The sequence below is a fragment of the Globicephala melas genome, chromosome 16, assembly GCF_963455315.2.
Source record: "Globicephala melas chromosome 16, mGloMel1.2, whole genome shotgun sequence".
In the NCBI taxonomy this organism is placed as follows: Eukaryota; Metazoa; Chordata; class Mammalia; order Artiodactyla; family Delphinidae; genus Globicephala; species Globicephala melas.
In genome coordinates, this window is record NC_083329.1 from 36,539,325 (window position 1) to 36,565,817 (window position 26,493).

The 26,493-nt window shown below is 42.7% G+C and overlaps 1 protein-coding gene across 2 annotated transcripts in view; it reads left to right on the forward strand.

Moving 5' to 3' along the window:
- LIPA (lipase A, lysosomal acid type) overlaps window positions 1–26,493 on the forward strand; it is an 87,783-nt gene that overhangs the window by 29,327 nt on the left and 31,963 nt on the right. Inside the window, exons 1-2 of one of the 2 annotated variants that reach the window (XM_060286773.1) lie at window positions 21,658–21,955; window positions 24,697–24,808. In XM_060286773.1, coding sequence (XP_060142756.1) covers window positions 24,698–24,808 — 111 coding nt within the window. In that variant the 5' untranslated portion in view covers window positions 21,658–21,955; window position 24,697. Of the gene's footprint in view, window positions 1–21,657; window positions 21,956–24,696; window positions 24,809–26,493 lie in introns of those variants that run through there. The other variant, XM_030865035.2, reaches the window with a different exon arrangement.

The following is a 26,493-nucleotide window of genomic DNA, read 5'->3' on the forward strand; positions in this document are numbered from 1 at the left end:
ATAGCCTTAATAGGTTCTAATCTTGGAGATTTTTTTCATTTGTTTGTTATCCACATCTATGCAAAGTAAATTCTTTTTATTGATCAATTTCACTAAATTATAACAAGTCTTACAAGTTCTTTTCATTGGCTTTGTAAAATAAGCTTGTTTTCAATGAGTTCCAGCAATGACAGGCTTTCAATAAATGTAACTGGTTTCATACCCCTACTGTCACCAGTGATTCCCAGGTCATTCCAGCCTGGAGTCAAAACCGGGATCTCCATGAGAGAAACAGAAGAGTGAAGTAAAACCCTGTTTCCCTGGCTCCATTTCCACCCACAAGAGCAGAATCCAGCCCTGCCCTAGTCTACCCCCCACTCCCAAATATGTCTGGGAGCTCCATGGAATCTCCATGGGGCTTCTTCCTGCTTCCTGTGCCATGGTGACACTCCTGCCACTGCTCTCTCCAAAGCCCAAGCTGAGCCTGGTGTCCTTGGCCAGCCCACCTGCTCCCCAGTGAACTGGCAGAAAGGTTTGCCTTGACTCCCTGCATGTAGCTGGGTTACCACATATGGAAACTGTAGTGACAGAAGAGCTTTTATGTACTTTTACCTACACAAGTAAGAGCCTAGGCTGGGCAGGAAGGGAAGGCAGATCTAGAATGAAAAATACTCCCCAAACCTCCCCTCCCTTTCACACTGAGTCACGTTCCTCACACCAAATCTGTGTTCCCATTTTCTCTTCCGTTACCTTAAAATCTATCCAAGACACTCCTAGTCATTTCTGCAAATGGCCCCCAGAAGGGCACCACCCCATACAGCGACGCACCAGTAACAATTAACCCCGGAATGCCCCCAGTGGCATGGTGGGGTCAGACTCAGCTTAGTACCACTTAAGTTTTTAAGCCACGATCCTGCTTCTCTTGCCTGGACGCACACACACTAATCATACACATCAGCCCACACACATACACACACGAGCATATACACATGTACACACACTGATTTGTCTCCTATTTGAAATATTTCTATCTCCAATCACTCTTTTTTTTTAGTTTTTATTTTATGTTTTTATACAGCAGGTTCTTATTAGTTATCCATTTTATACATATTAGTGTATACATGTCAATCCCAATCTGCCAGTTCATCTCACCACCACCCCCACCTCCCCCACCACCACTTTCCCCCCTTGCTGTCCGTATGTTTGTTCTCTACATCTGTGTCTCAATTTCTGCCCTGCACACTGGTTCATCTGTACCATTTTCCTAGGTTCCACATATATGCGTTAATGAACGATATTTGTTTTTCTCTTTCTGACTTACTTCACTCTGTATGACAATCTCTAGATCCATCCGCGTCTCTACAGATGACCCAATTTCGTTACTTTTTAATGGCTGAGTAATATTCCATTGTATATATGTACCATTTCTTCTTTATCCATTTGTCTGTCAATGGGCATTTAGGTTGCTTCCATGAACTGGCTATTGTAAATAGTGCTGCAATGAACATGGGGGTGCATGTGACTTTTTTTTTTGTTTGTTTTTTTGTGGTACATGGGCCTCTCACTGTTGTGGCCTCTCCCGTTGCGGAGCACAGGCTCCGGATGCGCAGGCTCAGTGGCCATGGCTCACGGGCCCAGCCGCTCCGCGGCATATGGGATCTTCCTGGGACATGAACCCGTGTCCCCTGCATCGGCAGGTGGACTCTCAACCACTGCACCACCAGGGAAGCCCTGCATGTGTATATGCCCAGTAGTGGGATTGCTGGGTCATATGGTAATTCTATTTTTAGCTTTTTAAGGAACCTCCATACTGTTCTCCATAGTGGCTGTATCAATTTACATTCCCACCAACAGTGCAAGAGGGTTCCCTTTTCTCCACACCCTCTCCAGCATTTGTCGTTTGTAGATTTTCCATTGATGCCCATTCTGACTGGTGTGAGGTGATACCTCATTCTAGTTTTGATTTGCATTTCTGATAATTAGTGATGTTGAGCAGCTTTTCATGTGCTTCTTGGCCATCTGTATGTCTTCTTTGGAGAAATGTCTATTTAGGTCTTCTGCCCATTTTTGGATTGTGTTGTTTGTATTTTTAATATTGAGCTGCATGAGCTGTTTATATATTTTGGAGATTAATCCTTTGTCCATTAATTCATTTGCAAATATTTTCTCCCATTCTGAGGGTTGTCTTTTCATCTTGTTTGTAGTTTCCTTTGCTGTGCAAAAACTTTTAAGTTTCATTAGGTCCCATTTGTTTATTTTTGTTTTTCTTTCCATTACTCTAGGAGGTGGATCAAAAAAGATCTTGCTGTGTTTTATGTCAGAGAGTGTTCTTCCTATGTTTTCTTCTAAGAGTTTTATAGTGTCCGGTCTTACATTTAGGTTTTTAATCCATTTTGAGTTTATTTTTGTGTATAGTGTTACGGAACGTTCTAATTTCATTCTTTTACATGTAGCTGTCCAGTTTTCCCAGCACCACTTATTGAAGAGACTGTCTTGTCTCCATTGTATATCCTTGCCTCCTTTGTTATAGATTAGTTGACCATAGGTGTGTGGGTTTATCTCTGGGCTTTCTATCCTGTTCCATTGATCTATATTTCTGTTTTTGTGCCAGTACCATATTGTCTTGATTACTGTAGCTTTGTAGTATAGTTTGAAGTCAGGGAGTCTGATTCCTCCAGCTCCGTGTTTTTTCCTCAAGACCGCTTTGTCTATTCAGGGTCTTTTGTGTCTCCATACAAATTTTAAGATTTTTTGTTCTAGTTCTGTAAAAAATGCCATTGGTAATTTGATAGGGATTGCATTGAATCTGTAGATTGCTTTGGGTAGTATAGTCATTTTCACAATGTTGATTCTCCCAATCCAAGAACATGGTATATCTCTCCATCTGTTTGTATCATCTTTAATTTCTTTCATCAGTGTCTTATAGTTTTCTGCATACAGGTCTTTTGTCTCCCTAGGTAGGATTATTCCTAGGTATTTTATTCTTTTTGTTGCAGTGGTAAATGAGAGCGTTTCCTTAATTTCTCTTTCAGATTTTTCATCATTCTTGTATAGGAATGCAAGAGATTTCTGTGCATTAATTTTGTAACCTGCAACTTTACCAAATTCATTGATTAGCTCTAGTAGTTTTCTGGTGGCATCTTTAGGATTCTCTAGGTATAGTATCATGTCATCTGCAAACAGTGACAGTTTTATTTCTTCTTTTCCAATTTGTATTCCTTTTATTTCTTTTTCTTCTCTGATTGCCATGGCTAGGGGTTCCAAAACTATATTGAATAATAGTGGTGAGAGTGGACAACCTTGTCTTGTTCCTGATCTTAGGAATGCTTTCAGTTTTTCACTATTGAGAATGATGTTTGCTGTGGGTTTGTCATATATGGCCTTTATTGTGTTGAGGTAGGTTCCCTTTATGCCCACATTCTGGAAAGCTTTTATCCTAAATGGGTGTTGAATTTTGTCAAAAGCTTTTTCTGCATCTATTGAGATGATGATATGGTTTTTCTTCTTCAGTTTGTTAATATGGTGTATCACATTGATTGATTTGCATATATTGAAGAATCCTTTCATCCCTGGGATAAATCCCACTTGATTGTGGTGTATGATCCTTTTAATGTGTTGTTGGATTCTGTTTGCTAGTATTTTGTTGAGAATTTTTGCATCTACATTCATCAGTGATATTGGTCTGTAATTTTCTTTTTTTGTAGTATCTTTGTCTGGTTTTGGTATCAGAGTGATGGTGGCCTCATAGAATGAGTTTGGGAGTCCTTCCTCTGCAATTTTTTGGAAGAGTTCGAGAAGGATGGGTGTTAGCTCTTCTCTAAATGTTTGATAGAATTCACCTGTGAAGCCATCTGGTCCTGGACTTTTGTTTGCTGGAAGATTTTTAATCACAGTTTCAATTTCATTACTTGTGATTGGTCTGTTCATATTTTCTATTTCTTCCTGGTTCAGTCTTGGAAGGTTATACCTTTCTAAGAATTTGTCAGTTTCTTCCAGGTTGTCCATTTTATTGGCATAGAGTTGCTTGTAGTAGTCTCTTAGGATGTTTTGTATTTCTGCGGTGTCCACTGTAACCTCTTTTTCATTTCTAATTTTATTGATTTGAGTCCTCCCCCTCTTTTTCTTGATGAGTCTGGCTAATGGTTTATCAATTTTGTTTATCTTCTCAAAGAACCAGCTTTTAGTTTTATTGATCTTTGCTATTGTTTCCTTTGTTTCTATTTCATTTATTTCTGCTCTGATCTTTATGATTTCTTTCCTTCTACTAACTTTGGGGTTTTTTTGTTCTTCTTTCTCTAGTTCGTTTAGGTGTAAAGTTAGATTGTTTATTTGAGATGTTTGTTGTTTCTTTAGGTAGGATTTTATTTCTGTAAACTTCCCTCTTAGAACTGCTTTTGCTGCATCCCATAGGTTTTGGATCGTCGTGTTTTGTCCTTTGTCTCTAGGTATTTTTTGATTTACTCTTTGATTTCGTCAGTGATCTCTTGGTTATTTAGTAATATACTGTTTAGCCTCCATGTGCTTGTGTTTTTTATGTTTTTTTCCCCTGTAATTGATTTCTAATCTCATAGCATTGTGGTCAGAAAAGATACTTGATATGATTTCAATTTTCTTAAATTTACTGAGGCTTGATTTGTGACCCAAGATGTGATCTATCCTGGAGAATATTCTGTGTGCACTTGAGAAGAAAGTGTAATCTGCTGTTCTGGTATGGAATGTCCTATTAATATCAATAAATCTATCTGGTCTACTGTGTCATTTAAAGCTTCTGTTTCCTTATTAATTTTCTGTTTGGATGATCTGTCCATTGTTGTAAGTGAGGTGTTAAAGTCCCCCATTATTATTGTGTTACTGTCGATTTCCTCTTTTATAGCTGTTAGCATTTGCCTTATGTATTGAGGTGCTCCTATGTTGGGTGCATATATATTTACAATTTTTATATCTTCTTCTTGGATTGATCCCTTGATCATTATGTAGTGTCCTTCCTGTCTGTTGTAACATTCTTTATTTTAAAGTCTATTTTATCTGATATGAGTATTGCTACCCCAGCTTTCTTCTGATTTCCATTTGCTTGGAATATCTTTTTCCATCCCCTCACTCAGTCTCTGTGTGTCCCTAGGTCTGAACTGGGTCTCTTGTAGGCAGCATATATATGAGTCTTGTTTTGGTATCCATTCAGTGAGCCTGTGTCTTTTGGTTGGAGCATTTAATCCATTCACGTTTAAGGTAATTATAGATATGTATGATCCTATTACCATTTTCTTAATTGTTTGGGGTTTGTTTTTGTAGGTCCTTTTCTTTTCTTGTGTTTCCCACTTAGAGAAGTTCCTTTAGCATTTGTTGTAGAGCTAGTTTGATGGTGCCTAATTCTCTCAGCTTTTGCTTGTCTGTAAAGCTTTTGATTTTTCTGTCAAATCTGAATTAGATCCTTGCCAGGTAGAGTAATCTTGGTTGTAGATTCTTCCCTTTCATTACTTTAAATATATTGTGCCACTCCCTTCTGGCCTGTAGAGTTTCTGCTGAGAAATCAGCTGTTAACCTTATGGGAGTTCCCTTGTATGTTATTTGTCATTTTTCCGTTGTTGCTTTCAATAATTTCTCCTTGTCTTTAGTTTTTGCCAATTTGATTACTATGTGTCTGGGCATATTTCTCCTTGGGTTTATCCTGCCTGGGACTCTTTGTGCTTCCTGGACTTGGGTGGCTATTTCCTTTCCCATGTTAGGGAAGTTTTCAACTATAATCTCTTCAAATATTTTCTCTGGTCCTTTCTCTCACTCTTCTCCTTCTGGGACCCCTATAATGTGAACGTTGTTGTACTTAATGTTGTCTCAGAGGTTTCTTAGGCTGTCTTCATTTTCATTCTTTTTTCTTTATTATGTTCCATGGCAGTGAATTCCACCATTCTGTCTTCCAGGTCACTTATCCATTTTTCTGCCTCAGTTATTCTCCTGTTGATTCCTTCTAGTGTATTTTTCATTTCAGTTATTGTACTGTTCATCTCTGTTTGTTTGTTCTTTAATTCTTCTAGGTCTTTGTTAAGCACTTGTTGCATCTTCTAGATCTTTGCCTCCATTCTTTTTCCAAGGTCCCTGATCATCTTCACTATCATTATTCTGAATTCTTTTTCTGGAAGGTTGTCTATCTCCACTTCATTTAGTTGTTTTTCTGGGGGTTTATCTTGTTTCTTCATCTGGTACATAGCCCTCTGCCTTTTCATCTTGTCTGTCTTTCTGTGAATGTGGTTTTCGTTCCACAGGCTGCACGGTTGTAGTTCTTCTTGCTTCTGCTGTCTGCCCTTTCCTTATGCCTTTGTTAAATCATCCTCCAAACTCCAGAACTCCATACTCCAGAGGCCTTCCTTTCCACATGCTGCCTCTCCCATTCTGTGCAGGCCCTCTCCAATCACTCTTGATGTTTCTATTTGTCCCACCTTCCTGACCTTTCATAGGATGATGGAAAATGTATTTGTACAGCATCAGATCACATAAGTAGAGACCCTCCAGTTGATATTTGTCCCATTGTCACAACTCTCTGAACAAGCCAGAAATAAATCATTAGATCTTTTGGTGCCTCTGAGTTCATCATAAAAGTAGGAGAGTGGAGGTGGGAGTTGGGGGAGATATATTGAGAATAGTGACAGAGAGAGAGAGAGAGAGAGAGATAAATGAAGACTGAGAACCAGTTTGGCCTGAACTTCAAATCGGTTGAAAATATGGTGAACATGCTCCAAACCATTGGATTGGTTGAGCCCAGGCACAGTACTCCCAAACTTGGTGTAAGACAGAAATCCCCAAACAACAGAAATTTGTTCTCCACTGTTCTGGAGGCTAGAAATCCAAAATCAACGTGTTGGCAGGGCCACACTCCCTCTGAAGGCTGTAGGGGAGAATCCATTCTTGCCTCTTCTAGCTTCTGATGGGTCCTGTGTTACTTGGTTTGTGGCTGCATTACTCTAGTCTCTGCTTCTGTCTTCATATGTCTTCTTACCTGTGTGTCCCTGTGTCTTCTTTTCTGTCATAAGGACACTGTCATAGGATTTAGGGCTAATCCTAATCCAGGATGATCTCATCTCAAGATCTGTAAATTAATGAAAGATATAAATAGTAGCCTCATTGAGGGTGTACTACATGCCAGGCACTGTACGCATATTTTCCTTGTTTCTCACAAGACTGCAGCCCTGCAATCAGTTCTGCAAAGTGGGTGTTATTAGTCCCACTTTACAGATGGGAAAACCAAGGCTCAGAAAAGTTGCTCAAAGTTTTAGAGATAGAAACTAACAGATCTGACCAGGTTTAGACAGCATACCCCTTGATTGTCACATCCTTGTTGCCAATTCCATTCATTCATTCATTCCACAAACATTTATTGAACGCCTACTGCATGTGAAAGCCATTCTAGGGGCTGAAGATACCTAGAACAAAGGACAAAACAAAAATCTCTGTTTGTTCAAAGTTGAAATTCTAATGGGAGATACAGACAGGAAGCAGATATGTAAAATATGTAGTATTTTAAGTGGTGACATAGCTATGGAAAAATTATAAAGCAATATATGTACCTTGTCAAACATATCAACTGTAACAAGACATCTTTGAGATAACCGGGAGACTTGAATATATACTGGTATATGATAATGTTAGTTTCTTAGATTTGATAATGGCATGGTAGCAGTGTCTCTAAAATACATTTATTTAAAGATGCAGACTGAAGTGTTTATGTATAAACTAAGATTGCAAAAATGTTGCAAATTATTGATATTGGATGATAGATACATGAGGAAGATACTTTAAAAATTTTTTGTATGTTTAAAAAATTTCCATGATACATAGTTTGGAATAGGGGTGGCAGATAAGACATGCAATGGGTTTTGTAAGACCAAATAGGTAAATCAGGGAAGGTCACACTGAGAAGGTGACATTGGAGCAAAGACTTGAATGAGGTTGGGGAGGAAACCATATGGATCTCTGAGAATGGTCCAGCCAGAAGTAGGAGTTAGTACAGAGCCCTGAGGAAAGAGAGAAAGAGAGAAAGAGTGTGGAAAGAGAAATGTACTCCAAAGAAACTGGGCAGACTGTGAATAAGAAATCAGACTATGATACCTGCTAGTTTCCCTTCAGCTTTAGAGTTATTAATAATGTTCTTTACTGTGTCTTATGCAACAGAACATTTCAGACAGTATCATAATGCCAATTAAGTTGTGACATTATTTTGAGCCGAATCATTCAGGTTTTAAAGGCTATTGAATATTTTAAGTGTAGACATTATGAGGTATTCAAAAGCCAGAAATGATCACACCTTTCCAAACTAGAAAAGCCCACTGAAGCATACTACAGGTTTCCATTTCTAATAAGGTAATGTCACTTGCTATAACCCATACAAAAAGCTCTCTGAGGCCCTTAATATTTTTTTTAAAAGAGTAAGGGTGTTTTGAGATCAAAAAGTGAGACAATCACAATGGGTTATCCCCAGCCTTGTTGGTAGATTCATTTCTTCCCATGACCTCATGCAAAACTATTGCTTTGGAGCTCCTAGCACTTATCCAAGTCCCTGGCTGGCCCTAAATTGTCAGTCCTTCTGGCTCAGGAAGCTGCTTTTCAGTTACCTGAGAGACTTTGACCAAAGGTACCCTGTTTCCTCCTTGGCATTTTTGTGTATTTCATTTGTTACTTTCTTTTTCTCACTTTTTTCTTTTTCTCATTTTTACTTTTTATTCTTTTTTTTTCTTTATTCTTTTTATCACTCCTTTTTCAGTTTTTCTTATTAGTTTAGTTTATTTTCATTTTTGTTTGGCATTGTGTTTTGATTCAGTCATAAAGACCAGTTCATGGGGTGAACTTTGAACTGATTTTCTTTGATTTGGACCAAGCTTCTCACCAGCTCTTCCCAGATGTAAGCCGACATTAGGACGCCTCGACTCCAAGCACAGCAGTGAGTCCAGCGTGCTGCGGGGCCTCTGAGCCGTCTCTGTTGAGGAGAGACCCAGATTCACATAGTGTCCTCTAGACCCTCGAGACGGTTGGCAAGGAAGACTGGGCTACGGTGAAGTTGGCCGACACATCCTAGATGGGAAAGCAAGAGCCGTGAAGATCATTGATGAGACTCAGTGGAACTCCTCCAGCCTCCGGAGACTGTCCCGCAAAGCAGGAATCATGAAGGTTTGGATCATCTCAACATAGTGAAGTATTTGAAGTGATGGAGGCTGAGGAAACTCTCCGCCTTTGCGGAGAGGAGGACACTAGTGGAGGAGACGTGTTTGAGTACCTCGTGGCTCATGGCAGTAGGAAAGCAAAGCAGCTGAGAGCAGAGTCCACCAGGAGGGTATTGTCCACAGAGATTTAAAGGCAGAAAACCTGCTCTTGGATGTGAACATCACACTTTGGCTTCAGCAACAAATGCACCTTTTACAACAAGCTGGACACCTTCTGGGGTGGTCCCCCTCATGCTGCCAGGAACTCTTCCAGGGAAGAACCACAGGAAGTCACCCTGTCTACAATGGCCGATGGATTCCTGCCTCTTGATGGACAGAACTTCAAGAACTGCCAGAGAGGTACTAGGACAGAATATATTATATTCTCTTCTGCATGTTTATGGAATGAAAATCTGTTTAAGAAATCTCTGATTCTCAGTAAGAAGTAAGAGCAAATCATGAAGGATCCGTGGATTACTGTGGGTCATGGATATGAGGAACTAAAGCTCTACATGGAGCCACTCTCTGACGACCAGAAACCCCCAGCAGACTGAATTCATGGCGTCCATGGTTACACGTGGAGACAGAGATCCAGGACTCACTGACAGGCCGGAAAGACAAGGTAATGTTCCAATATCTGCTCCTGGGTTACAAGAGATCTGAGCCAGAGGGCTACCGGGTCACCCTGAAGCCTCAGCCTTCAGCGGATCTAACCGCAGCGCTCCTTCCCCGCCCCCAGGAACGGCACAGGGTCCCCGCCAGCTGCAAGCAGCACATTCCCACCTCTAACTGCTGCTCTGAGAACACTCCGCCGGGGAGGAACGCAGATGTGGCGGAGGATCAGGGCGCAGGGCGGAGGCCACAGCACAGCCAGCGAGCGGCAAGGGAAGAAGACCGCCTCTGCCGCCCACCCCCAGCGCCCTCTCCACCGGCACAAATCAGAGGAGGTATCCCCCGCGCTGGGAAAGCGCCAGCCTCCGTGCGGAACGGCCAAGGCAGCCTAACCGTGCGGATCCGGGGCCCCCTTGGCTTCGGCTTCGGCCACAGTCTAACCCGGCCCCGCCTGCACCAGGAATCCAAGTGCAGCCCACGGGGGCCTCCGGGCCCCGCCCCGCGGAGAGTACCTGTGAGGAGCCCAAGCCCAGCACAGCCCCCACCTGTCCCCGAGTCCACCCGTCTACCTGCAGTGTCAGTAGGGAGTGGAGCCCCGGCTCTGTCCAAAGGGAACTTCGCCCACAGGGGCAGCCCGACAGGTGCCAGACCCAGACATTCTGCCCTGAGGTGAGACCCCAGCCTCCGCCAGCGGCAAAAGCCACGATCGGCTCCACCGGGAGCTTCTTCAGGAAGTTCAAGTCCAAATCGACAGGAAGAAATCGAGGTTTGCCGGAGGAATCTGAATGAAGCTGAAAGCCAAGACAGAGGGATGACACTCCTCACTCACGTGGTGAGCAGCCGAGGCAGGGATGAAACGTGAGCCGCGCTCACTACACTTGAGATGGACGATGGAGACCACGAGCTCCGTGGAGCGGGAGGAGAGGATGCGGGGGCAGGAGAGGATGCGGGGACAGGAGACGATGCGGAGGCAGGAGACGATGCGGGGGCGGGCGGCGCTCCAAGCGAGCAGCTGCAGGTGCGGCCAAAGCAGGAACCGCAGCTGTGCGAGCAGCCGGGACTCGCGAGCAGGGAGGGCGGCCTCCCGACCTAGGGGATTGAAACGCGGACCCCCATCTCCACGCCTCCAGAAGCATCGCCTCCAGAACCCCCGCCCGGGAACTAGAGGAGGCCCTGTTCCAAGTTGAGGCCGCGCTCCCTCACCTGGAGCCAAACCGCAGCCAGGCCCGACGCCTCCCTGGAACCCTGCTCTTCTTCTTTTCTACCTGCTGGGGAGGCGCGATGCCCTGTAAGATAAACACAGGCGACTCCAGTGAGAACACACAGCTGTTTACTCAGAGGTGCCCAGAGGAGTCGCCACCATCACTTGCATTTGGCGGGGACCCCAGGCAGACAGAGCAGTGGGAAGCTCCCAGGTGGAAAGGGAAGGCTCCAGGAGCCCAGACTGGGGGCTGCTGGCACCGGGAAGCTGGAGGAGGACTAACTAGAGATGGACATCTTATGTGATTGGTTTAAGAAACGTATTTGGCTTTCTCTGCTTGGACCTGAGTTGGAAGGGGAGTATAGGTGTGGGGAGGGAAAAAAAAAAAAGGAAGCTGGCAATCATTGACCCAAGTTCTGATGCCTGTTGCATTACTGGAATAAGGAGCCCAAAGTGGTGACTTAGGTATTTCAGCTTCCAGGTTAAAGGAGCCACAGTCAACGTAGATCCATTAATTCTGGACATCTTTCCTTCTTGGAAAGATTAACATGCAGGTTAACTGTTCAAAGCTCTTCCACTGGGGGAAATTCCCATAACCACTGTCCTTTGGAACCACCCCTAAATGGGGCTAGAGTGCTACAGCTGTCTACTTTGGGGAGGTACCAAGCATATCATACAGAACCATGTATAAACTGGTCCAAATAATCTCTTCCTCAGTCAGCTAGTCACATGGAACTCCCCATGAGGCCATAGGTGAGGACTGAGAGAGAAAAGGCAATGTAGAAAGAATACGGGTCATGGGAATCTTGCTTGTGGGACTTCCTTGCGTCTTTAGGTCCTACATGGGCTCAGTTTCATCTACAGAACTTCTTGATGATGGAGAGCTCCTGTGCACACCCAACTTTATAGTTTGATTGGTCAGGCTACACCCAATTCATCATGGGTAGTCAATCACATATAGCTTGATGGCCTATCGTCAAGTATTCATTCAATCTCTACTAAGAGTCCTGAACAAGCCAGACACTGTTCCTCAAAGGAGAATAGTAATTCGCAGAGGATGACATAGCTATGCTCCAAGATCCTAAAGGTGTGTTCTGTGATTCACCTGACAAAGGCTCCATAGAGCATCACTATCTGTCACAGGCACTTTGGGCCTCTCAAATCTGTTGGGTCATGTGGCACAAGTAGCAGAGCAGCTTGCCTGCAGCTCAGACCTGTTGCAGACCCTTCTCTTGCTCTGTGGGCACTCAAAACTGGCAGCCTTTAGGATAATTCAGAAAATGGGTCAAAGTAGCAGGCTCAAACGGGGTACACATTGTCTCAGACTCCAAGGAGGCCCACTAGGCTTGGTACCTCTTTATCAGTAGGAGAAGGGAGCAGATGCAACAACTTGTATTCCACATTGGAAAGTACATGTCAACATGCCCCAGACACTGGACTCCTAGAAACGTCACTAACGTGGCAGACCTCTGAAATGTTAAGGGGCTTATTTCCACCCACTGATATACATGAGTCTTACCAAGGTGTCTAGAATGGTTGCAACTTCCTGCTTACCATGTCCAAATCAGCAGCATACCATCAGCATCACAGTGGACCAGCATGATGTCTTGGGAAATGAAGAAATATCAGTCTCTGTGAAGGAAACAGTGACAGAGGGCTGTATCCCTGAGATAAGACAGGGAAGGTGAATTTCCGGTCTGGCCAGCTGGAAGCAAACTGCTTCTATTGGTCTTTACTAACATGAATAGATAATACAGCATTTACCAGTTGCATAGCTGCATACCACCTGCCCAAGAATGGGTCAATTTTCTCCAACAATGAAAAGCAGGAACAGCAGCTAAACTGAAGTGACCATCTCATTAAGTTGACTAAAATCCACTGTCCCCAAGATCCATCTGCCCTTTGCATAGACATAGTTAAGCAATCCTTTAAAGAGAAAGAAATTGGCACTGAGACCACACAACGAACAAATGACAGACCAAGAATTCTGACTCCAAAGTCTAAGCCCAGGTCCTCACATCTTAACACCTCAGCGACTCTGTAATCACATCCAGTCGCCATCACAAATTGGACCTGCAGATTCATTACTAGGACTTAGTCTCAATTTTTGGTAAAGAAATTTTTTAAAATTCATCCTCTCTCAAATATGAAATAGATTGCAAAATAGGTGCCCCAAATATGATCCAATCCTGCAATAACTGATCTCTGATGGAAGTTTAACTCGTGACTGGCTTTCTAGATGGCGGTTTTGTAATGAATCAACATCCTTTTTTTTTTAACATCTTTATTGGAGTATAATTGCTTTACAATGGTGTGTTAGTTTCTGCTTTATAACAAAGTGAATCAGTTATACATATACATATGTCCCCATATCTCTTCCCTCTTGCGTCTCCCTCCCTCCCACCCTCCCTATCCCAACCCCTCTAGGTGGTCACAAAGCACCGAGCTGATCTCCCTGTGCTATGCAGCTGCTTCTCACTAGCTATCGATTTTACGTTTGGTAGTGTATACATGTCCATGCCACTCTCTCACCCCGTCACAGCTTACCCTTCCCTCCCCATATCCTCAAGTCCATTCTCTAGTAGGTCTGTGTCTTTATTCCCGTCTTACCCCTAGGTTCTTCATGACATTTTTTTTTTCTTAGATTCCATATATATGTGTTAGCATACGGTATTTGTCTTTCTCGGCAGCGATGGGTGCGAGCGGCGGGACTGCCGGGGGACCGAGTTGTACGTCGCCCTCCAGCCTCGCGCCCGTGTACCCGCTTGGAGCCCCAGCTCCTGGGACTCGGGCCGCCGAGTCCGGCAGAGCTCTGGGAGGCGCTGAAGCGCTAGGCGAGGCTTTGACAACGACAAGGTCACTTGCAAACTGCCCGCCGAGAGTGAAAAGGGCTTCAACTCTGTGGCCAAATTGCACAACGTGAGGAGCTTGGAGGAAACACGAACTGTTTCATCCCGTAGACCGTGCACCAAGGCGAAAAGCCACTGCGGGAAAGGATGTGGACCCGGCTAAGGCCCAGAATTCTGACAGTGATTCGCGACATTTTATGACCCGTTCCTGGCTGTTCCTCCGCAGATAACAGCCGGTCATCTAAAGCAACCTCACACAAACAGGGACCACTCGTCCCCTTCACGAACGGTGGAGAGACTTCAAAAGCGAGTCCTCAGCGGGAGAGAGCCGGCCTTCCAGCTGCAGGGCCTGCGCGCCTTCCTCTTCCGAAGCTAGTGAGTACCTCCCTCAGCATCGACATTCAAGTGAAGCAGAAGATACTCCAGCTCTGACAACCTGTTTATTGATAGGTTACAAAGGATCACAAGGTAAAAATCACTCAGAGGAAAACACAAGTACTGTACCTGTGGCTAGGCCTTCACAGTGGAACTCAGAAGGAGCCTCATTCATGGAAGTGCTAGGAATTTGGGCCAAAAACCCAGCGCCCTCACCACGAAAACTTAAAACAAATGTATTCCCTTTTGTCATTATGCAAGAAGAGGGCCTCCTGTTTCCTCTGAAGAAGGAGGCACAAGGATAAGAAGCATCTTAATGGCATCACAGCAGCTGGACATCTACCATGTCACTGTACACCTACACGGCTGCTTTCCTAGAAGGATATTTGGCACTTCAGAAAGAGCAGAAACAGTTGTGAGGAGATGCAAGCCAAGATCCCAGGACAAAGATTAGCTGAAAGACCGAACATTAAAATGCATACCTATAATCCAGAGGGTAGACTTTGGGGGAAATACCAAGGAGTAAGGGATGAAGATGGTGATCAGTTCTCTGATGATGTATTCTGAAGACGGGCATTAGGATGTTCTCCTAAATCTCTCACTGTTGAGATGTGGTTGTCTTATATCAGACTTTTGAACAAGTATCAAGACACCAGACACTTTTGAAGGCAAGAATTTTATAAAGTTACACTAAGGAAACTATTGAAAAAATGCCCAGTTCATCTGTCAGAAGATGACCTTCATGTGCTTGAATATTGTGTTTAACCACATTGTATTAAAATTTTGCACTGTATCATGCATTGGTCTGAGTATTGCTTATAATAGAGTGCTTTCTTTTTTTTTTCTTTAAGCCAAATGAAAGCAAGTGAGTCCTTTTTGTCTTATTCTCATCTCTATCAGATATTACTTATTACCTGTCTTTCAGGGAGATACTTAGTTGTGCCAGGAGTCACCTAAAATGAATTAGAAAGATATAACATCCTTCTTTTTTGGATAAAGAAGTGAGCAGTCTAGAGAATTTTATGCATATTTGCAAGGGGTTATTGAGATATTGGATGTGAAGTACTTAGGAAGACACTTACAGGAAATGCTTAACAAATGTGATTCCTCCTTCTGCCTTCCCTTAGGAAGAATGTTATCTTTCATCTTGTTCGGAATAAGGAGTACTTTTAGCATGAGCTAGAGGTGAAGGGTCTTTCTAGGTGACCAGAATTTCCTGGAGCAGCCTGGGGTCTAAGAAAGGTCTAAGATGATGCACGGAGGTGAAGGGAGTACCCATGCTTGTGCTTTTCCTGTGTTGAGTTCTTTGATCTAACAGGGGATATGTTCATTTACCGGATGTTAACGTTTGGAAAGGAAATATTTTCAAAAGCTACGGTTGAGGGACTTCCCTGGTGATCCAGTGGGTAAGACTCTGCGCTACCAATGCAGGGGGCCGGGGTTCAGTCCCTGGTCAGGGAACTAGATCTGCATGCATGCTGCAGCTAAGAGTTCGCATACTGCAACTAAAGATCCCGCGTGCTGCAACTGAGACCCAGCACAGCCAAAATAAATAAATAAAGTGCTTACCCATTAAAAAAAAAAAAGCTACAGTTGAATTATTGTCTTGCCAATATGTCACTTTAAATTTACCCCCAAAGAGAGGGAAACCTCTAGGCTGCAGAAACCTCAGTCTCACTTATACACACTTTCATGTCATCTTAAAGGATTGTATGGTTGTCTCCAGAGAAGTTAACACTTACATTACCAAAGATTTGTTTGTCTAATATGTTGGCATCTCTTCTTTTCTGAATTAATTTATTTTTATTTATTTATTTTTGGCTGCGTTGAGTCTTCGTTGCTGTGCGTGGGCTTTCTCTAGTTGCGGTGAGTGGGGGCTACTCTTCGTTGCAGTGCACGGGCTTCTCATTGTGGTGGCTTCTCTTGTTGCGGAGCACGGGCTCTAGGCGCGCGGGCATCAGTAGTTGTGGCTCACAGGCTCTAGAGCGCAGGCTCAGTAGTTGTGGCGCACGGGCTTAGTTGCTCCATGGCATGTGGGATCTCCCTGGACCAGGGATCGAACCTGTGTCCCTGGCATTGGCAGGTGGATTCTTAACCACTGTGCCATCAGGGAAGTCCCTATGTTGGCATCTTTAAACAATGTTGAAAGAAGAATAAAATATTAGAACAAATAAGAAAAATCCTTAAAGGAGAACCTTTGTTAGACCTATAAATTTTATTTCAAAGACTTTATCCTAATGGAATTACCATGCATAATAGCTGATATTGTTTTTTTTATAAATTTATTTATTTATTTGGCTGCGTTGGGTCTTCGTTGCTGCACGCGGGCTTTCTCTAGTTGCGGTGAGCGGGGGCTACTCTTCGCTGTGGTGCACAGGCTTCTCATTGCGGTGACTTCTCTTGTTGTGGAGGCTTCTCTTGTTGCGGAGCATGGGCTCTAGGCACGCGGGCTTCAGTAGTTGTGGCTTGTGGGCTCTCTAGTGCAGGCTCAGTAGTTGTGGTGCACGAGCTTAGTTGCTCCGTGGCATGTGGGATCTTCCCTGACCAGGGATCGAACCCGTGTCCCCGGCATTGGCAGGTGGATTCTTAACCACTGCGCCACCAGGGAAGTCCCTGATATTGGTTTTTAAAAATGGAAATAACTTAAACATCCAACAAAGGGGATTTGTTAGTAAATTATTGTACCTCCAAATGACAAAATCATACATGCAACCATTAAAAATGATTTTTAAAATGTTGAATGACATAGAAAGATTTCCAATATTAAGTGGGAATAAAGTAGACAACTAAATAATATGTATAGTATGAGGCCATTTTTGTAAAATTAGGTATGCAGAGGAGAATTGTGTTAGATATATACACACCAAAGTGGGAATTATATTGAACCTATATGATAACGAAAAGCCATTAATAATAAGCAAATAAACTGAATTTATAGAAAGGAATTTACTGTAAGGAAAAATGTTAAAAAAAAACCACAAACAATTAACCAACATTTATCGAGTGCTATATGCCAGACCTATTATAAGTGCTTTTTTTTTTTAACATCTTTATTGGAGTATAATTGCTTTACAATGGTGTGTTAGTTTCTGCTTTATAACGAAGTGAATCAGCTATACATATACATATATCCCCATATATCTTCCCTCTTGTGTCTCCCTCCCTCCCACCCTCCCTATCCCACCCCTCTAGGTGGTCACAAAGCACCGATCTGATCTCCCTGTGCTATGCGGCTGCTTCCCACTAGCTATCGATTTTACGTTTGGTAGTGTATATATGTCCATGCCACTCTCTCACTTTGTCCCAGCTTACCCTTCCCCCTCCCCATATCCTCAAGTCCATTCTCTAGTAGGTCTGCATCTTTATTCCCATCCTGCCCCTAGGTTCTTCATGACCAATTTTTTTTTTTTTAGATTCCGTATATATGTGTTAGCATACGGTATTTGTTTTTCTCTTTCTGACTTACTTCACTCTGTATGACAGACTCTAGGTCCATCCACCTCACTACAAATAACTCTTAAGTGCTTTTACACATTTTATCTTGTCTAAACTTTGAAATGGTCTTAGACACTACTAATTTTATTTTACAGATGAGGAAACAGGCAGAAAGAAGTTAAAAATCTTCCCCAAGTTTGCATAGCTAACAAGTTGTAGATACTGGTTTGAACTTGGGAGGTCTAATCCCTGAGTCCGCATTGTTAACCACAATTCTGGCCTTCCTCCTACTTCCCTCTGCCAGCATAGAGTGTAGAAAGATCATGTGAACATTATCTTGAATTTCCCCAATCTAGCTCCATTTTTCATCTTTTTCCATCCTGCCCTGTGAAGTGGAAGGATTATGGAATAGACTATATTAACAGGCTCCTGTGTCCTCCAGCTACTGATTGAGTTTTGTCAATGGGGAGCATTTTGGAGAAGAAGGGAGAGAGACAGTGACGGTAGAGGGTTTATTTCTCTGGTTCTCTCCCTGCTGAGAGGCTAAGTGCTATGTCAGTCTACTGAAGGGTACTGTTCCTTTCAAGGGGCCTTCTATGAGACTCTTTCCTTCCGTTTTCCAGTAGCCATCTCATCTCTTTGGGCCTAGTGATGGCTAACTGCTGTGCTGTCTTGTGATTCCCCTACCCAACAACTGTTAAATAGTCCCTTCGTAAGTCAGCTCTCTCAATCATCCCATTTTAAGTGTCCTAGTTAGAATCCAAACTGATACAAGTCGTGATACCTGTTTTCAAAAAGCTGACATTGAGCGTTTCGGGTATACACCACATGAACAGGAAGGTTGAAGCTAGTATAAGAATAGATCCTCTGTAGGAGTAAGGTTGATGGTTACAAACTAAAATATTTTAAGTTGCATGTTCATGGCCACCTGCACATTATTCTATTCTCCATTCCTTATTTTCCTCTTTTAGACAGATTAGCTGTAGAGATATCTGTAAAGCATGCTGCAGGGTGATCAAAATGCTCTCTGAAGTTTTGCAATCTTGCTGTCATAAGTAATTATATCAAAGTAATTCTCACAGCAGTTTTCAGAGCAATTTACAGACCTTGTGACACACATGGTCATCGAATCATAGAGCATTTTATAGACAGCTCTTCATCTGGAACAGATTTATGAGGTCATTAGATAGGCCCTCTATAGAAACTGAGAAACAGGAAATAGAAGCTGAGACAGACTTGAGTCAAAACATTTGTATAAGGCTTCCCTGGTGGTGCAGTGGTTGAGAGTCTGCCTGCCGATGCAGGGGACATGGGTTCGTGCCCAGGTCCGGGAAGATCCCACATGCCGCAGAGCGGCTGGGCCCGTGAGCCATGGCCGCTGAGCCTGCACGTCCAGAGCCTGTGCTCCGCAACGGGAGAGGCCACAACAGTGAGAGGCCCGCATCCCGCAAAAACAAAAAAAACAAAAACAAACAAACAAAAATTTGTATAGACTCCCTATCTTCCACTCAAGATAACATAAAGCATAATATAATAACACAGTTCTTTCCCTGCTTTCTCAGTCCTCTAATATTGAGGCCCTTCTCGTTAACTGTTGAACTATTTCCCAAGTCTGAGCAGAACAGACATTTTAGGACTTGCAGAAAAGATGTGTCTACAGTCAAGCATCACAAGTCATAACCGGGTCACTCTTCCACTCCCTTGAGGCAGCTGCCTTCTTCTTTTGTACCCAACATGATTGATGGTGATAACATATAAAAGTTTCATAAAAACAAAAAATAAATATATATTTTTCTAAATTTGAGGCAAGGAGAGAGGCTTTCATTTTCTGCTCTGACAGCTCAGTTCTGACTCACACAGGAAGGGAAAGGGTTGGAGGAGGAGGTAGAGAATAAGGAGAAATTCTAGAAAGTTGCCTACACATAAAAGGAACAAGCCAGCAGATATAAAGGTACAGAACATCTTTTAAAGCTAATGCTGCATCTGCTAGTTCTGTCTATAGTTGCTTCCTTAACTACATTCAGATCTGTGCTTTCTATAAAATGCAAATAAATTCTGCAATACTTGGAAAGACTGATCTTATGAGAGTAATTGTGAGACTGGCCTGGCTGTCTACAATTGGTTGGCACTTAGTATTGACACTGATTTCCATATTCCTAGGGTTTACAGGGTAACCAGGATCTTGTGGGAGAACCCAGCACTGCTGACCACTGTGGCCTTTACTCAGGTCTCAGTCTGCTCCCTTTCAGCCCTTCTTTTCTCCTAAAGATCCCAGGGATTTAGCCTGGTTCTTCTCTTCTTTGGAAGATTCCTTCTCTGTAATGAAATGAATGGTACAGACAAAAAGTGTAATTGCCCTCTCTCTCTCTACTTTAATAGCTCCTCTGAGTTTTTTTGTTTGTTTGTTTTTTCATTTGTCTGGTTTTGTTTTGTTTTGAACCATGAATCATTTTTAAAATGATAATATGTTATAGAACTCCAACAGAAATTTGTGGATTATAATGTTACAAGGGGTATAGAAGTCACTGCAAACAAATTGTTTAAAGACATAAGCACAATTTCATTGTTTTAAAATATCATGTAAGTGTATCACAGAACAACCACAAACTCAATAATAAGCAATGTTAAAATAAAACAACAAAAGCATTTTCAAATCAGTAAAAGCCAAAGTTCTTGCAAGGATTTATGTAGCCATACATGATGGACTTCCCCATCCTTACCTCTACCCCTGCCACCCTCTGAATCTTCACCTGGAAGCCTCCCCTGCCCCAATATTGACAGGGCAAGCTCCCCCATTTCCTTCAGGACTCAATTGGCCCCTTCTTTGTGACAAAGTGAAAAATGGCCTGCTGGCAGTTAAACTATTAAGAGGGAATGGAATAGAGAGCCCAGAAATAAACCCACGCACCTATGGCCAATTAATCTATGACAAAGGAAGCAAAAATATACAATGGAGAAAAGACACTTCAACAAGTGGTGCTGGGAAAACTGGACAGCTATATGCAAAACAATGAGATTAGAACATTTCCTCACACCATATACAAAAATAAACTCAAAATGGATTGAAGACCTAAATGTAAGACCTGAAACCATAAAACTCCTAGAAGAGAACATAGGCAGAACATTCTTTGACATAAATCATAGTAATATATACATATATTTTTAGATCTGTCTCCAAAGGCAAAGGAAACAAAAGCAAAAAAAGGGGAGGGGGAATCTAGTTACACTTAAAAGCTTTTGCACAGCAAAGGACATCACTGACAAAATAAAAAGACAACCTATGGAATGGGGAAAAATATTTACAAATGATATGACTGGCAAGGTTTTGTTGCCTTTCTCCTGAAAACCTTCCAATGGCTTCTTATCTTGGTCAGAAGAAATAGCAGAGTCGTTACAATTGGCCCCCAAGGCACCTCTAGGACTTCATGTTCTACCACTCTCCACCACGTGCATTCTGTTCCAGCCACGCTGACCAAATTTCGCTTACTAGAACCTACTAAGAATATTCCTGCCTCAGGACCTTTGCATTTGCTATTCTCTCATCTCAGAATGCTCCTTCCCCAGTATCCACATGGCTCTGAGTCACCTCCTTTTTGTTTGTGCTCAGGTGTCACTTCATCAGAGAGTCCTTTCCTGATTACCTTGTGCATAACATAGCACCCACCTTCATTATCCCTTTAGTTTTTTATTGCTCTTCATAGCACTTTCCATTACCTCATTTTTTAATTTATTCATGGTGTTTCTTCCCATTAGAATGTAAGCAGGAGAAGAGGGCTCTTGTTTGGCTACTATACCCCTAGTGTCTTAATAATGCTAGGCATCTTAGCAATAAAAATAAAATGTACAGTAAGATTACTTTGCAGCAGGCACACCGCTAAGAGCTTTATCCGTAGCATATAATTTCTTTTCATCCGTAGAGCCTATGTTTTCCGTGCTAGGCGCAGAGAGTGGCGGCCCTGCAAGAGCCCCTGGGGCAGAGCCGGGGGCAGCCGCTAGGAGACCGGGCGGGTGCGGCCTGCAGGTGTAGCTGGTAATCGACTCCGCCGGGGAGGAGGCCGCAGGGCGCCGCACCTCTTGGTCCATGGCGCATGCTCCGCTTCAGCGGCGGACCCTCTCAGAAGCGGCGGCGGCGCTAGGCCTGGGCGGTGTCTCCGCGGCACTTCCCGGCGGCCGGCTGCTCTGATTGGGGGCGCTGGTAGCCGGAGGCGGGAGCGGGCCCTGGCGTCCAGCCGTCACCGCCTCTTCCAGGTCCCAGCCGGGGACCCAGCCCCGCGAGCTGGCACTGCGGCTGTGGACAGCGGCCCGGGAGGATTGCTCAGGTGAGTGCCGGCCCCGTTGCGCTGCCAGGTGCGGGTGCCGCAGCTTCGGCTTCCCCCCACGGGCTCTGAGGCCAGGGCCCCGCACCGCTTCCAAGGCTCATTCCAGCCGGCCCTGAGCCTCCGCACGCCGGCAGGACTCTCTGCGCTGGTCTCCGGCGCGTCTTACCTGGAGCACCTGTGGATGCCTCTTCTGCAGGTGATCGCCCGAGGCATCTCGCGGTGACCCAGGAATTGAGGGCTGTCTTGAATTTGCCTGCTGTTTCCCAGGTGCCCTCGGGTTTCCTGGGCAGGCGCGGTCACCTCTGGGCTGCAGCGACACGCAGGATTTCTGATTCCCAGCTTCCCTCACCTCCTTCCTCCTTGTTCTTTACTCCTATTAACTCCCCCAGGCAGCCTGCAGACCACTCTAACTTGTTAGTCAAGGTGTGGTCGATAACGGTTTGACATCGGTCCTGGTGAATATCTTGGCGATACTATTTAACCAGTTGGCATTTTGCTTCCAGTACTTAACTTGGGTGAGGCTCAGTTTCCTGGAAAAAGGACCTAACGGTACTGCAGAAAGTTGTCGGAGGCGTAATTAACATAGTAGGTCGGAAACGCTGCCTGCGGAAGTCTGGAGCATAGCAGGAGATTAAATGGGAGCGGAAATTATTAGTGGTGGTGTTATTATTAGAAAGCTGAATGACAAGCTGCTTTGGAGCTTTTCTTCAGCCACTGAACTCTGGACTGCCCCAATCCCATTTTTCAAAATCTGTTTTGTGCACCTACACTTTGCTAGGTCCTGGGGGTTCAGAGTTGACTCAGATGCTGGCTCTGCCCTTGGGCTGGGGTAAAATGAAGACAGACAAGTACTTAATTGGATTGTTACAGTATAAAAAGGGTTGAGATAAAAATTGCTAAGAGAGCCCAGCAAAGCACATTGCATGCATCCTGGAGGAGGCTTTTTCTCTCTTGAATTTCTCAATCCTCATCCTTATGACAATTACTGGACGAGTAGGTTGAAAAACTAGTGTTTTGTTGGAAGGAAAAATCAGCTGGGTGACATTTCCAGTTGAGTGGCTTCAGCTGTTATCTTCCTGGAGCTTCCATTGTGGACAGCTGGCCCAGGTCCCAGAGGATAGGCCTGAGTGGAAACGCAGATACTGCCAGAGGCTTCACTGTTTCAAATTGTGGTTACAGACTTTCACTTTTCTTTTCAATATACTCCTTATTCCCGAGTAATAATGGGCTTTTGGAAGGTTATATTTATAATAAAAGGTAGCCCGGAACTGTACAGCCCTTCGCAACCACTGTAGAGAAATACAAACTTATGAGTAAGCACAGTGGGCTTGCTTTGCCAGTAGAGACTCAAGATAACATCCCCTCCTGTCTAGAATTTCCAGGTTCACCACTGCTGGGAGAAATCACTGTAGCACCATCAAGAGATGCACCGACAGAAGGGAGTCAGTTCACTTTTGCAATCTTCTGAGAACCAATTTCTTAAGACTTGTGGAATACTCAGTTTAAGCCCAAGACTTAAAAACAGCTGTATTAAAAAAAAAAAAAACAGCTGTATTGTATTACTGACGTACAATAGCAGGGCATATTTAGAATGTACAATTTTATGTTTTGATATGTATACACATGTGAAACTGTGATACGTTCAATATCATTAACCTGTTCATCACCCCCAAAAGATTTCCCTTTGCAATGCTTAGCTCCTGGCCCTCGTCTCCCCAGGCAGCCATTGATCTGCTTTACGTCAATAGAGATAAGGTTGCATTTTCTAGAGTTTTATAGACATGAAATCGTACATATTTATTTATATGGTCTGGCTTCTTTCACTCACCATAATTGTTTTGAGATTCATCCATGTTATTTTATGTGCATTCCTTTTTATTGCTGAGTAGTGTGTATATATCACAACATGTTGACCCATTCACCCATTAGGGGCATTTGGGTTTTTCCAGTGTTTGGCTGTTGCACAAGTCTTTGTATGGGTATACACTCATGCATCTTTTTGAATGATTATATTTATTTTAAAAAATGTGGGAGGCCTGGGCTGTTGTCCCAGCTTTGCCTCTAACCATCTGGGTGTCCTTGGAAGAGTCACTTCATTTTGCCTTTAACATCCATCTTCAAGGTCTTTGCTACACTATGATTTTGTGCCATCACTGCCAGAAACTAGATGGTCTTTGGTGATGGCTGGAGGGTCTCAGAAGCAAAGAGGGGTGGTCTTCTTTCCCTCTATTGCTCTTGCAAGCTCTCTTTTCTTTCATTACACTTTTTCCCTTGGGTGTAATTTTATGCACGAAGGGAAGTGAATAGCTAGTGGGAGCAAGAACTCATATCGCTGAACTTAAAAGTGTTTAAATTACAATTAGGAAAAGGTGGGAGGTTAACAGGCTCTGGAATTTGGGGGATCTTCCTTTTTCTCAACCTATTCTCTTCTGAGTCCTTCTTTCTGCTATTTCTCTGGGAACATTATGTTTAACCACCTGGTGAGGAGGTGAGTGGGTGTTCTGGGCTCCAAATGTCACATATTAACTGGGGGTGGCGGGTGGGAGGTTTCCCAGTAAAAGAGAATTCCTCAATTTTTGCTTCGAGGTATGGCTTGAGTCATTTGTTCTATATTTGCCCTTTACCTAACTTTTACCTGACCTAAACGTGGTTCAGAACTTTGTATGGGAGCATTATTTACTAACATAATTTTGTGTAGTAAAACTTTGTGTAGACAAGTAACAGCAGACTGTTTTATACAGAATGAAAATGTGGCTCTGGTGTTTGGTGGTCTGTTTGGTCCTTGGGACCCTGCATTCCGAGGTATCCAGAGGGAAGCTGGCACCTGTGGATCCTGAAACAAACATGAATGTGGTAAGTTTCTCAAAGTCATCTGTTTTTAAAAGCGCATCTGTGATCAATGTTAATTATTTTCTGAAATCCAGTTATGTAGCTACACGAAGCCACAAACTCTATTCTCTTTATATCACATTATGTTTTTCCTGTTCTCCGAATCTTAGATTCAGCTAGCTGGACTTTACCTAAAAGGTAATGTGTATTTTACAAACCTCATTTGCTGTTAAAACATATACTTCTTAGTAAGATAAGTGATATTTTTATACATTCATTTCATTTTTAAGTCTCACTGAATTTGTTTAAACAACAATAAAAAAAAGTGTCAAAACTTTGAAAGAATGTTAATACTCAATGTGCTGAACAAGGACGGATTAGCAATGTCCATAGTTCAATACAAAAGTCAAAGTATCTGAAAAAAAATTTGTTAGAACAAATAAGCAAAAATAGTCCCTCGAGTAATGAAAACATTTCAAAGTTATTAATCTTAAGTAAACAATTAAATCTGGCGATACCTTATTTAGGCATAAAATATCAGGAAAGTACATGTTGCTACAGAAAACAGCAGCTTTAAAACAGATGATGCAGTGACGCAACTGAAGAATCAGGCAACCTTGGAGATGGAGATAAATTTATAGTCAGCCAAGAGAGTATGACCTGATATCTGGGTCTTAAGGTTACATTTTATTTCTTGTCCCAGATCTTTTCTTTTTAAGTTTTTTTAAAATTGAAAGCATTTTTATTTAAAAATTTTTTTCCTGTAAGAATGATAAACTTAAATCCTTTCAAGTGTTTGTGGTAGAGAGAATAATGAGTACTTATTTACACTAAGTCTTCTGGATAATTGAGTTATCCATATGCCACTGAGCTCCCAATTAACAATTGCCCCATGGATTAATTGGTACAAACTGTTATGTATAAAATAGATAAACGAGGATATGTTGTACAACACAGGGAATGTAGCCAATATTTTATAATAACTATAAATGGAATTTAACCTTTAAAAATTGTGAATCACTGTGTTGCACACCTGAAACATATAATATTGTACGTCAGCTATAACCTCAGTTTAAAAAAAAAGAAAACAAAAAACAATTAATTGCCCCATGGATCTTTCCTTATGGAGTAGTGAATTTGATCATAATTCCTTACTTTTCCTCTTTTCCCTCCAGTTTTATTGAGATATAATTGACATATAACATTGTATTAGTTTAAGGTGTACAACATAATGATTTGCACTATGTATATATTGTAAAATGATTACCACAATCATTTAATTAATTTATTTATTTAACATCTTTATTGGAATATAATTGCTTTACAATGGTGTGTTCGTTTCTGCTTTATAACAAAGTGAATCAGCTATACATATACATATATCCCCATATCTCCTCCCTCTTGTGTCTCCCTCCCACCCTCCCTATCCCACCCCTATTTACAATAGCCAGGACATGGAAGCAACCTAAGCGTCCATCGACAGATGAATGGATAAAGAAGATGTGGCACATATATACAATGGAACATTACTCAGCCATAAAAAGAAACGCAGTTGAGTTATTTGTAGTGAGGTGGATGGACCTAGAGTCTGTCATACAGAGTGAAGTAAGTCAGAAAGAGAAAAACAAATAGCGTATGCTATCACAATCATTTTTTCTTTTCTTGTTCAACTCTACCTTGACATTCTAGTGTAGTTTTATTGGTCCATT